Genomic DNA, 13,641 nt, shown 5'->3' with positions numbered 1-13,641 from the left:
AACATTAGACACATAATGAGTTCAATTGGGCCGGGAGCGTGTTTTCGCCTGCAGGAGGGAACAGCCTCGCCTTGAGCCTCGTCACCCTGCTCACCCAGTCTGGCCTCCGGGAAGTCCTTGTGCTCCTTGGTGACCATGAAGACGAAGACGGCAGTGCGGTGCTTCTTGGTCCCGGAGTGGTGGCAGGACTGGCGGGAGACACGGCGAGGTAAGGGTACAACTCTGACACGCTCACGCCTATCTCCCCTCCCACCTATGTAATGAACTACTCCTATCCTTTCCTTTACTTTCCCGTCTTATGCTAACACCTTCTCTCTCCTCCCTTCACACCTTAGCCTTACCTGAACCCTTGCACACCACCCATAAACTAACTCCCATCCCTCCCCATCTCCATTCCGGCCCTTCGCCCCTCCATCGCCACAAGTCTCACCTCAAACAGTCCCAGAAAACGCTTCACGACGCCTTGGATGCCAGCCTCCTCCCAGGCCTCGCGCTGCGCGGCGACGATGGCCTCCTCGCCCACCTCCAGTCCTCCGCCAGGCACCAGCCACACGCAGGGGTCCTTCTTGCTCGTCACCAGAAGCACCTGTAAAAACCACAAGGCCTTGAGTTCATTCACCATAGGAACTATGGAGATAACCTAAACCTAGTCATTTTCCAAACATTGATTCCTTCTTACTGGCCAAAATAGAACGCTTTTTCAAATGGTGGTCCAGGCAGTGAAAGAATCAACAGTGAAATTGATAGACTGACTGAATCTAAACATAATCAATAACATCCTTCATCAGTTAAGATGTGACAGGAAACACGATCATTTTACGTCGAGAGAGAGAGAGAGAGAGAGAGAGAGAGAGAGAGAGAGACAGACAGACAGACAAAATACGGACCTGATTTAACCACACCTCAGGACTGTATGACCAAGAACATTCTCTCTCTCTCTCTCTCTCTCTCTCTCTCTCTCTCTCTCTCTCGCTAGACAGAAAAGAAGAGGAAGAACAAAATTAAAACAGTATGTAGAAAAACGTGCAAAAGATGCCACGTAAGTGCAAGGAGCAGCAGCAGCAGCAGCAGCAACAACAACAACAGCAGCGAGGAAGCAAATAAGCGAATGGCATCTGGAGGAGGCCGACGTTACACACTGCTGGAGGAGTTATTGACTGCATGACTGGCATACCGATAAATAAATCATGAAAAAATGTTAATTCTGGCAAGAACGTCCACCTCCTACTCCCAGTGTTTACTGCCCGGCGTGGGAAGGAAGGAGGAATGGAGGGAGGGAGGGAGGGAGGGAGAGAGAGAGGTATGTCACACCATGATGACGTGAAATCAATGGTGGCCATCTTAGCGAGCTCGTGTGTGTGTGTGTGTGTGTGTGTGTGTGTGTGTGTGTGGTCATGAAAGGGGAGAGGGCGGCGGCTCTTCATCGACACTTGTGCAATGAGTGGTGGTGGTGGTGGTGGTGGTGGTGGTAAAAATTTAAGTAGGTATTTATTTGGAAGATATTTCCATTTATTTTTTTTTTCTTTTTACAAATTATTTTTGTATTTTCAGCATGTCACACAGATAGACAGACAGACAGACACACACACACACACACACACACACACACACACACACACACACACACACACACAGACAGACAGACAGACAGACAGACAGACACACACACACACACACACACACACACACACACACACACACACACACACGCCCGGTAGCTCAGTGGTTAGAGCGCTGGCTTCACAAGCCAGAGGACCGGGGTTTGATTCTCTGGCCGGGTGGAGATATTTGGGTGTGTCTCCTTTCACGTGTAGCCCCTGTTCACCTAGCAGTGAGTAGGTACGGGATGTAAATCGAGAAGTTGTGACCTTGTTGCCCCGGTGTGTGGTGTGTGCCTGGTCTCAGGCCTATCCGAAGATCGGAAATAATGAGCTCTGAGCTCGTTCCGTAGGGTAACGTCTGGCTGTCTCGTCAGAGACTGCAGCAGATCAAACAGTGAAACACACACACACCACACACAGGCATACCAAACTTCTCCAGGCATACCGTTCCTTTTCTTCCCTTCCTTTTCCCTCCCCTGCTTGCCTCACCTTAAGGATCCGTATTGAGAAACGCTTTGCTCTCTCATCACAACTATTTTCCAAGCCACAGAGATGATTAGCGGGATTTTCAAGTGTTTCTCCACTTAGTAAAGTAGAAATCCTGTCAGCCTTCCGCTAGGACCGTAAAACACCTTTAAAACTCGTGTATATTTGAATAAAGCCTTTTGAAATAGTGGAGGTGAGGCGCAGAAGTCTGAGAATAGGAGCCCTTGCCTCACCTCGCTTCGCCTCGTCTCGCCTCGCCTCACTCCTCATCACCGGTTCATCATCTGTGTTATTGTCCAGGTCAGTGAGGGACGCCCACGCTTGCACCGTCACCCAGCCACGTGATCAATACATCAGCGTACTTCCCCAAAACACTTGCATTAATAAAGATTCATACTCAGACGTGTATTTTGAGGCAAGTTTGTTCTCTAGTGTTTAATTTCAGAGGCCACGTGGATGATTAGTCAAGTTTTCAGCCTCACATGTAAACAGCCTCACTGTTGACATGAAGTTCTTATCAAACTGTTAATCAAATAAAATAAAGAAAAATGTCTTTAATCTCTTCAGTACCATGACGCGTTTTCATATTTGTTCTGATTACTATTTAGTGATTTTATACAGCTTCAGAAACTTATGTGGGGATTAAGATAGCGAAGACTCAGGCCATTAATCTTCTGACCTCTATAGACCCTTCCTAATGTCAATAAAATCGTCTAATCATAGACAAAAATCAAGGTGAAAATGCGTCCCAGTACTAAAGAGGCTAAACTTCATCATAACCTTCACTACAATTCACCACTAGAACCATAAAGACATACTTAATAAAAACCCTAATAACTCTAACAACAGTCTTGACTAAACGCCCGCTGAAAACACAAAAAATAATAATTCTAAATATAATTTCCACTAGTAGAGTTGTTAAAAGCAGTGGAGATGAGATAAGACGCTGTGACGTTTAAGAATACCACCTTCAGAGAGAGAGAGAGAGAGAGAGAGAGAGAGATTGTTTGCACCCTCCCCCATGGCATTCGTCTCTGTCAACACCCATCTCACACTCACACTGCCCCGTGACCGACCCTTACATAATGGCAAGGTACAGCTGGTTGCGTGGTGAACAATCCATTGGAAGGGAGAAGGGAAAAACTCATCAACTTTCTCTTGTCAAATGCCCGTATTTAGAATCGCTTTCCTCTCTCTCCACGACTATTTTCAAGGGACACAGAGAAAATCAGCGGAATTTTCAAGAGTAATTCTCCAGTTAATAATATAGAAATCTTGTCAATCTGCCTCTAGAACCATAAAAACACCTTACATATCTCGCATAAATCTAAATAAAGCCTTTGAAATAATGGAGGTGAAGCACAGAAAAGTTTGGGAATCCGAGCTGGCCAGAAATGTTGGGCTGTGAACTCAGGACAGGAATGTTAGCTGACGATACGCTGGTTGTTATAGTGATGTGGATGGTGGGTGGTGCAGATGGGGTAGATAACATGTGATGTGAAGATTTCAACCCCTTCAGTGCTTTGACGCGTTTTCATATTCATTCTGCTTACTATTTGCCGATTTGACACAACTTCAGAAACTTACGAGTATGTCAGGGATTAGAATAGAGAAGACTGTGGCCATTAATCATTTGCCCTCCATACACCGTTCCTAATGTCAATAAAATCGTCTAATGGCACCCAAAACTCATGATAAAAATGCGTCCCAATACTGAAGGAATTAATAATGATGGTGTGGTGGTGTGGTGTGGTATAAAGTATTGCTGGTGTGAGGGATGTGTGGTGGGTGTCTTGTGGAGTGTGTTGTGTGTGGAGTATGTGTTGCCTTGTGGTGGGTGTGTTCTGCTGTATGGCGTGTAATGATACGTGGTGTTATGGGTTGGGAGTGTGTGATGCTTTGTGGTGAGCGCTACTGTATGGAAAGTAAGTGCGACGCTATGATTTTTTGTAGAGTGCGTGCTGCTGTGTGTGTAAAGTGAGTGTGTACTGCTGTGAAGAGTGAGTGTGTGCTGCTGTGTGTGTAAAGTGAGTGTGTGCTGCTGTGAAGAGTGAGTGTGTGCTGCTGTGTGTAAAGTGAGTGTGTGCTGCTGTGAAGAGTGAGTGTGTGCTGCTGTGTGTGTAAAGTGAGTGTGTGCTGCAGTGAAGAGTGAGTGTGTGGTGCTGTTGAATGAGATGGTGTGGTGTGTGAAATGTGACGCATCATTTGGCTGTTAATCACACACAAGTAATTTCAATGTAGAAAATCTTGAGAATCTAAACCTGTGTGTGTGTGTGTGTGTGTGTGTGTGTGTGTGTGTGTGTGTTGCAGCAGATAATGTGTCTTCAGTTCATTAAGCGCGTCAATGAGCCTCGGGATTGGCCATAAAAATCCCCTTATCTCTTAACGAGAAGGAGAACCTCTGGCCGCCTCACTCACTTGCCAGGGACAGCTTCTCACGCCGCTCGAACCACTCAGGACTCTCACTGGGACCACATTGCTTCACTAGTACAGGAATCGCGAAAGAAAGGGATGAATGAAGCAGTATTTAACTGCTCCCCCCAACTCTCTCTCTCTCTCTCTCTCTCTCTCTCTCTCTCGAACAAAATATAGTAAATAAAGGTTGATAAAAAGATAAAACTCAACGGACCCCGACTTGTAAATATGACTACTGACTATCCTCTCTACAATGAAGTGTAAGTCACCTAATAGAACATCAAATACATCAAATCAAATACATCTTTTTCTCAGTTTTTACGACATCTCATATTGTGCTGCAGACAGAGAAGAAGATAGACTAACTGGACGATCTTATCTGCTACACACCCCTCGTCCCTCTCGCACGCTGCCCAGTCCATCCCTTCCCTTCACTAGGACAAATAATGGGTGTGGCCGGGTAAGAAAGATTTCCTTGTCATTTCCTAACAGCTTCATGTGAGTAACCACTAATAGACATCCAGAAGCAGGGCCGGGATATTTGCGTCTGTTGCTCTAAGCTTATGGAGTGAGGCAAGGGAGAAGCAAAGGACAGACTTATGAGGACTTATGAGGAGGTTTAATAGAACTGGCAGGTACGGGATGGAGAGGGAATATAACCTATCTTTACCCCTTCATCTGCTCTCCTCCTCCTCCTCCTCCTCCTCCTCCTCCTCGTCGTCGTCGTCGTCTTTCTCCTCCTCTCAAACTCCTAACTTCATGCCATGGTGATTATCTCTCCATTTACTGCCTTGCTTCTTTCCCTCCCTCCCTCTCACTCCGCCCGTCCCGCCACCCTCGCTCCTCACGTCTCGCCAAGATACCAAAAAGGAAGCAAGTGACGTCAGGAACTACTTACTTTAGAAGCCCATCAGAGACGAGCCAACACGGGACGGGAGGCAGGCAGGGAGAGAAGAGCCTGACCATATGACAATTGCCAGCCTGGGTAGTGGGGCACATCCGGCCCTCTAATGCCTGACAGGTGGCTGCGCTCTTCATTACATATCTATTTCTTGCCTTCTTTGTCTCTTGGTGTAGCTAAACAAATCGGACACATTTTTCATTAACTCCTTATAGAATTTATGGAAAATCTGGCAGATTGTCACATTTTTTTTTATATAAGGTAAACACTAATTACTATTTGATAAGGCGCCTCACCAAAAGTTCCTGAACAAGATTATGGAGGCATGTGGGACTGGCGGGAGTGTTGTTGCATGGCTGGCTCATGTCTTGGCTTGGCGACAGGCAACAAACAGTTATTAATAATATTAGTAATAATAATAATTAACGGTTATTAATACAAAAGACATTCAAGAGTCTGAAAATATACATTGAAGGGACACAAAGTAAAAGCAAATAGTCTAGAATGTATGCAAAGCTCGAAACGTCACAACTCCAGCAGTTAGAGTTAAAAATTACGTCTGATAGAGACCATTAAAAGCTTTGTAATTATGAAACTAGGAAGAGTAAAATGGAAATCTTTAAGGATTTTGTACTCAAGGTGCAAATAAAGAAAAATGAATTTGAATGTTATTCAATAAATTTAACAATATTACGAATGGTGCTTTTCTTGTAACGGTCGGTGGTGGGAGGTGGTGCGGTGACGAGCTGGTTGTGGTGGCGGACTGCTCGTTGGGGGGATTGGGAGTAGGAAGTGACGGTATCTTGGGTATCTTGGGTTGTTCCAAATAGCTGCAACTGTGGTTGGTGGAGGTCTGATACTGGGCTCAGGTTCAATTGGGTGAGTTCATCCTGATAGTTAATGAAATTGCGGCCAAGAATTATTTTAAAGATCTCTTCTGTATTTTCTCAAATTTTATTTTTGTGTAATAGTAAAGGAAGACAACCGAACAGGGGCGGTATAACGTAGCTTGGATTAGATAAATGTGTTAAAAAAATTGAACCAAGTCGCTGGCTGGAACCACTATTAATCCCTTGAGAGAGAGTTCTTAACCCCTTCTAACCATGACGCACTTTCGTATTTATTCTGCTTGCTATTTGGTGATTTTGTACACCTTTAAAAACTTATGTGGGGATTAAAATAGTAAATACTAGCCATTAATCTTCTGACCGCCATAGATCCTTCTTAGTGCGAATACAATGATCTAATCGTACACAAATCTCAAGGTAAAAAATGTGTCCCAGTATGTGTAAACAGTAGTAAGTTTAGTGAGACACCACTCGAATCAGTTTTATGACCACAGCTATTTTCGGTGTGATTTAAACAATGGATTTAGCAGCGATATTAGTAGATTTGCATACAATAAGACTATAATCACGATAATCAGGTTGGATTCAGACGCAAACGCCATGTAAACTTGTATAGATGAAGTGAACATCTGGTTTGCTAGATTGAGCTTATCGTTTCATATCAACAAAGGCAAATGTAATGTACTGATAGCGGGTGAGATAAGGCCGTAGTGCAATAATTAGTGCCAGAATAAGAAAGAAAAGGAGTATAGGTGGTTATGAAAGACAGCTATGAGTGAAAGGTTTAATGAAGCTGCAATACTGTTCTCTCTGTCTCTTTCTTGTCACTTCATGCCTCATTACCGCCCATCTTACTTGCTTCTCGCTTCGATTAAGTTATATATTGACGATGTGTGTGTGTGTGTGTGTGTGTGTGTGTGTGTGTGTGTGTGTGTGTGTGCACGCGCCAGAGAGAAAGAGGGAGACAGGAATGGGGTTTCTACTGGACTTCGGAACAATCAATGCATCGCTCTCTCTCTCTCTCTCTCTCTCTCTCTCTCTCTCTCTCTCTCTGTGCACCTGCCTTCCACCGCCCCGCCCAGAGAGAGGAGGAGGAGGAGGAGGAGGAACGGGAGGAGGAGGAGGAGGAGGAGGCGGAGGCAAAGAGTGAGTTCGGTGACCCGGCGCGGGGATATCAAGTCAGTGACCGTCTTTCCCTGAGGCCGCGGGGAAAAGGGAACAAAGGCCGCCAGAACGCAGTACCCTCCCCGTGGCTCTTCACGATAAGGTAAGCTGTAAAATAATGCAGTAAAGGAAGGGGGAGGGAAAGGACCATGGAGGAACGGGTATAGTGATTATTCTGCCCTACTTTTCTGTTGAGTTACAATGCCTTGCCTCTTTTGGTTAATGTAAAATTGTCTTGTCTGTGTTATTTGTAGATAGGTAGGATAGATAGATAGATGGAATAATTGAGATAGATAGATAAATATATTAATTTGTCCTTTCCTTTCTAGACAAATGATTTAGCTTAGCATCTGTGCAGACACTAATTACTGAGTGTTACCTGGGCTGGTTGGGATAACGTGAGAATTTGACACTCTTAACTGCATTTGGGATTCTACATCATCTTCCTTTAAGTCAGGTCACTTTGAGATAGATAGTTGGATAGATTACTATTAAACCTTCCCATGTTACAATAATTCTTCCCTTGTCACCAATTTTCACAAAGCCATTTCCCCACACTGGCTTAGTATGGGCCTTTTTCCTTCCTGCCTTCTCTTTGTTTTCCAAGGCTTGGGCTCATCAACTAGACTCTCTTGCGAGGGCCGAGTTCCCATGCCACTACTAGAGATGCTATATCGGTATTCAGCAACGACACAGCATAGTCACCCTTACATAATAAGAGAAAAAGAAAAAGTATTGTAACCTAACAACTATGAAAACACCAATTACCATTATTCTCCCTCCTTTTTCCAGTGTCCAAACAAACTCTTTCTTTTACAGTGCTCTTAACTTAAACAAAGGACGACCATAGCAATAAAACAGTTAATGGACACACAGACAAAGATAGAAGGGCAACTTTAACTACAACTGGGGGTCACTGATCTGTGTAATCTCTTTTAAATGCAAATTATGAACGGAGAGTAATTTGAACTGATTTCTTAAGCGTTTCCTCATGAGGGATACAAAATATGCCAGTAATGAGCTGAATGTGACTAATCGTGAAAGTCCCCACGACCAAAAAGACAAAGAGAGTATGGATTAATGCACTCAAAACGATAATTTAGCTAACTCCTCCAGCTTCTTTTCATAAGGTGGATAACGTGTGCCAGTAACGAGATAAAGATGACAAAAAAACAAAAACAAATAAGTCGACGCCCAAAAAGACAAGGAGGCGACAGATCAGAGCACTAGAAAGGTAAATGAACAGATTCCTCGCGTGTTTTTTTTTTTTTTTTCACAAGAGGATCGAGACACGCCAGTAATGAGCGGAAGGTGACAAAATGTGAAAGTTTCGGCGACAAAGGGGACAAGGAGGTTCCGGATCAATGCACCCAAAAGGTAAACAAAAGCGAGCGTCCCTCCGCCCACACCCGAACCTCTTGACGAGACGGAGGAAGGGTACATCTGCTGCCGACCTCTGTTTCTGTCTTACCGCAGAGAGAGAGAGAGAGAGAGAGAGAGAGAGAACTACGAACAAAGAAAATCCATGTATCTCTTCTAAATATCTTACTCGATGAAGCTAAAAGGCGGGAAAGGACAGTGCAAGTTTAGCTGTAATGCAGATAAGGATAATCAGACTTGTATGAACCTTACTACCAAACTTCCACTGGATCGAGATAGACAACACAAAGGAATAAACGACACACGAGCTTAATGCATGAGATAACGAAACAAATAACAAAGAAAATACTGAAATGTTGTTAGGTCTTGAAAGAAAACGAGCAGGTAAGTAGAAGGAAAACTGTCAAAAAACATCGATTCTACTGAGGTCCATATTCAGAAATGCTCTGCTCTCTCATCACGACTATTTTCCAAGACAACAGAGATGATTAGCGGGGTTTTCAAGAGTGTTTCTCCAGTTAATAATGTAGAAATCTTGTCAATCTGTCTCTAGAACCATGAAAACACCTTAAAAATAAACTCATGTAAATTTGAATAAAACATTTTGAAATAGTAGAGGTCAAGCACAGAAGTGTTTGAGAATACGAACATTATAAGTGTAAAAAGAATGAAAGAGCAGCGAGAAATTGAAATATCTGATGCTGATGTCTTAGTATACTGCTTCACTGGCAGAAAGTTACATGTAGCGTTTACATGAAGCGAGGAAATTATAATCATATGAGGAGAGTGACGTGATGGTGATGTAGCAGGCAGCCTCAGGTGTCAGGTGGCTCACGCTGGCATGTGGAATGGGTGAACGTGTGTTGACAACCATTGAACACTCTGCTGCATCCTCAAGGAAACTGTAGCACTGCGGCAAACATAAGCTTAGGCCGTAAGAATAAGAATATATATATATATATATATATATATATATATATATATATATATATATATATATATATATATATATATATATCTTTTCAGTCAAGATTGGTCATCATCATTATTGCCAGTCGTAGTAGTAGTAAGTAGTAGTAGTAGTGATGGCAGTAATATCAGTAATAGTATTATAAGTAGTAGTTGTAGTAGTACTGTTTGAATACCAGTTTCTTCCCATTTCTCTCCTAACCCTAAATTTCTCTAGCTTAAACCCATTATTTCTGGTTCTGTCCTCGCTACTGATCTTAAGAACTTCGCTCAGGTTCCTTTTATAGTAGTATGAACGAATTTAAATGTATACTGCAGAATGTACACAATATGCAAGCTTCGCCTGTCAATCCACTGACCTCAAAAGTTCACCTATTTCACTGGAACGGAACCTACACTGCTGTTTTCGTCGAATGGCCGGAAATAACCTGGCTCGGAGTATATGTAGAGCGTGCTGGAACCAGATGCGGAAAAATCAATGCAATTCGGTATTTGGTCACCTGTGGCAGCTTGGGGCGGGATGAATGTTGTAATACCACCCACCCACGGCTGGCAGAAGGCATACTGTACCACCCACGACTAAGGGTAGGTTAGGTTAGGTGACGGTGTACCTAGCTTAGCTTCAGTTTTTTTTTTTTTTTTTTACGGTAAGGCCTATAGCGCCTGTAGGCACACTTGAAGAGTGTATGGCAAGCGCTGATCAGCTTCCGCCCATTAGTGGCAATTTTATTTATTTAGTGGTACCCATATTAGGGCCCATATCACCACCCAAGCTCATCTTGAGTGTAACCACCTAGAACCTGGGTATCATGGTGATATGTAGGTAACTTTAAACCACTCGACAAATGGCAAAGTACTGAAACGCATTTTCATTTGAGTTTTGGTTATGATTAGATGATTTTATTTACATAAGGAAGGGTCTGTGGAGATCAGAAGAGTCTTTATCATTCTAATCCCAAGATATTTTTCTGAAGCTTTATAAAATCACCAAATAGTAAGCAAAATGAATATGGAAATGCGTCCCGGTACTGAAGAGATTAACCCTTTAAGTACTGGAACGCATTTTCACCATGAGTTTTGGGTGTGACTAGACGAATTTATTTACATTAGGAAAGGTCAATGGATTAATGGCCAGAGAATTTTCTATTCTAATCCCAACATCGGAATGTAATGACAAAATCCACTATTGCAACAGCCACATGATTTGGTCTTATCATTCAGGCACACTTTATTTATTTATTCATTCATTTCTCTTACAGTATTTCTCTTCATTTTATTATATTCTCTCCATGCCAGTAAGATTCTAACCTGTCATATCAGTCACCGAGATCAGAAGAATACCTGATTTCCGTTTGTTTATCACTGATTTCCCTTTGATTATCAGTTCGTAAGGTAAACGTGAATGGTGCTGGAATACGAAATGATTGTTGCATGTACTGAATAGCACGCCCATACACACATACAGTAAGCAGACCAGTAGGTGGGGAAAGTCTGCATAAAATAAATTAATGAATAGATAAACATAACGAAGTAACAACCAGGGTAGTTTGAAAACACGTCCGCTCACCACTAAACACAAACACATCTCTGAAAACATGTCGTAAATAAAATAGACCGATAAAAAAAAAAAAAAAAAAAAATGCAGTACACACATGATTTCAACAGTGCATCTTATTACGAGGTGACAGATTTAATGCAGTGTCCGCTTTGAAGAGATTCCCTTTCTTTAACAGTCTCAGAAAACGAATGTCACGTCAATGGTTCACTTTGACTTAGGTATGAGTGAGAAACATGAAGGACTTGCCTGTGTTGTCCCTTTCTCCACCACAGAAGAGCGAGAGAGAGAGAGAGAGAGAGAGAGAGAGAGAGAGAGAGAGAGAGAGAGAGAGAGAGAGAGAGAGGAATGGGGTGCAGGTGGAGGTGGAGACAGTGGTGGTGGTTGTATTTACGTGAATGGAACAAACTTCGCAAGAACTGGTAAATGCACAGCCGTGAGATAATTTCAAGAGGAGATTGGATGAGTTCATGGGTGATGGTGCTAGACAGAACGTTCCTAAGTGCTGCATTGCCTTGAATAGACCAACTAGCTACTCAGTCTCTTGTCTCATAACGATCTTATGACTGTAGCTGATTACTGTGCCACGGGAGAAGGGAGAAGTCATATATAGGTAGAAGAATGATGAGAGAGACCTGGTTCGTATTCAGAAACGTTTTGTTCTCTCACCACGACTATTTTCTTCAAGAGTATTTCTCCAGTTACAAATGAATAAATCTTGTCAATCCGCCTCTAGAAACGTAAAAAATACCTTAAAAAACTCGTGTCAGTTTCTATAAAGTTTTTGAAATAGTGGAGGTGAAGAACAGAGGTGTTTGATAATACGAGCCAAAGAGAAAGACCAAAGTGAAGGTGAACAAACTACATTGTAAGGACGAACCTGAAAGAAAATAAACAGTTGGAGAGCAAACCGTCTGACCGGGCGCAGCAAAAAAGGCGAAAGGGAAATGATGAGGCATTAAGTAGAGATAAGATTGAAGGAGGTAAAAATTCAAGACTAGAGATCAACAGGAAGACAAAAAAAAAAAAAGATTCTTAAACAACATAAGAGAGAAAAAAAACACACAAAAAAGGCGAAAGGGAAAAGATGAGGCATTAAGTAGAGATAAGACTGAAGGAGGTAAAGATTTCAAGGCTAGAGATCAACAGGAAGACAGAAAAAAAAAGAGATGCTTAACAACGCAAGAAAAAAAAAAAAACAGGAGAAAACAAAACTACCGGAAGATGATACGTAAAGGAGAGCTGACAAAAACATCGACCCTTTCCCTCTCAGAACACGACGGGAATGTTAAGAAAAAAGAAGACTGCTATTACAAAATCTCTTCAGTAGCAGGACGCGTTTTCATATTGATTCTGGTTACTATTAGGCGATTTTATACAGGTTCAGAAACATATGCAAGGATTAAAACAATAAAAACTGGCAATTAATCTTCAACCTTCTATAAACCCTTCCTAATGCTAATAAAATCATCTAATCACATCCCATACTCGTAGTAAATATGGGTCCCAGTACTGAAGAGGTTAAGGAAAAGAAGACTGTTGTTATGTAATCTCTTCAGTACCACGACGCGTTTTCATATTCATTGTACTTACTATTTGGTGACTTTTTCACAGCTTCAGAAGCATATGTTAAGATTAGAATAGTAAAAGACTCTGGCTATTAATCTTCTGCCCTCCATAGACCATTCCTAATGCAAATAAAATCGTCTAATCACACCCTAAAAATATCAAGGTAAAAATGCGTCGCAGTACTGAAGGAGCTAACCCCTTCAGTACTGGGACACATTTTTACCTTGAGATTTATAAACGATTAGACCATTTTATTAACATTAGGAAGGGTATATGGAGGTGAAAAGATAAATGGCCACAGTCTTCACTATTTTAATCCCCCACACAAATTTCTGAAGCAGTATAAAATCACCAAAGAGATAGACAGCAGAATGGATATGGAAACGCGTCGCAGTGCTGAGGGAGGAGATAAGCACTGAGCAACGCAAGCTACCTAGTGACAGTCTACTCTAAAAGTGGCTCCTGGATCTCAGTTTGAATGGTCTCCCAGGGAATGCGTGGTTGTCAGATCTTGAGGAAAACCGTAAGCTGTCCTTGTAATAAGTGCGTTCATCAACAGAAAACAAGTATTATTCACATTAAATTGATTACGTTATCAATAAGCTAGTTTTGAATCCAGGAGCCATTTTCACAGTAGACCAACTCTAGTGACAGTCTGGCCGGTGTAAGATGCACACGAGTTAATCTGCGGTCCATGAATCATGTCACTCTATCTCACTGTATAGTTCACGTGGACCTCATATATCCATAACT

General features: G+C 42.4%; 1 protein-coding gene across 2 annotated transcripts in view; it reads right to left on the bottom strand.

Annotated features, from left to right (window-relative positions):
• LOC123514775 (diphosphoinositol polyphosphate phosphohydrolase 1-like) overlaps window positions 1-13,641 on the bottom strand; it is a 41,324-nt gene that overhangs the window by 2,612 nt on the left and 25,071 nt on the right. Inside the window, exons 2-3 of one of the 2 annotated variants that reach the window (XM_045272934.1) lie at window positions 431-586; window positions 95-188 (exon numbers count right to left, since the gene is read on the bottom strand). In XM_045272934.1, coding sequence (XP_045128869.1) covers window positions 95-188; window positions 431-586 — 250 coding nt within the window. The remainder of the gene's footprint in view (window positions 1-94; window positions 189-430; window positions 587-13,641) is intronic. The other variant, XM_045272935.1, reaches the window with a different exon arrangement.

Source organism: Portunus trituberculatus, chromosome 38 (genome assembly GCF_017591435.1).
Source record: "Portunus trituberculatus isolate SZX2019 chromosome 38, ASM1759143v1, whole genome shotgun sequence".
In the NCBI taxonomy this organism is placed as follows: domain Eukaryota; kingdom Metazoa; phylum Arthropoda; class Malacostraca; order Decapoda; family Portunidae; genus Portunus; species Portunus trituberculatus.
Note: the sequence above shows the minus strand (reverse complement) of the source record. Positions and strands in the feature narration are given on the sequence as shown.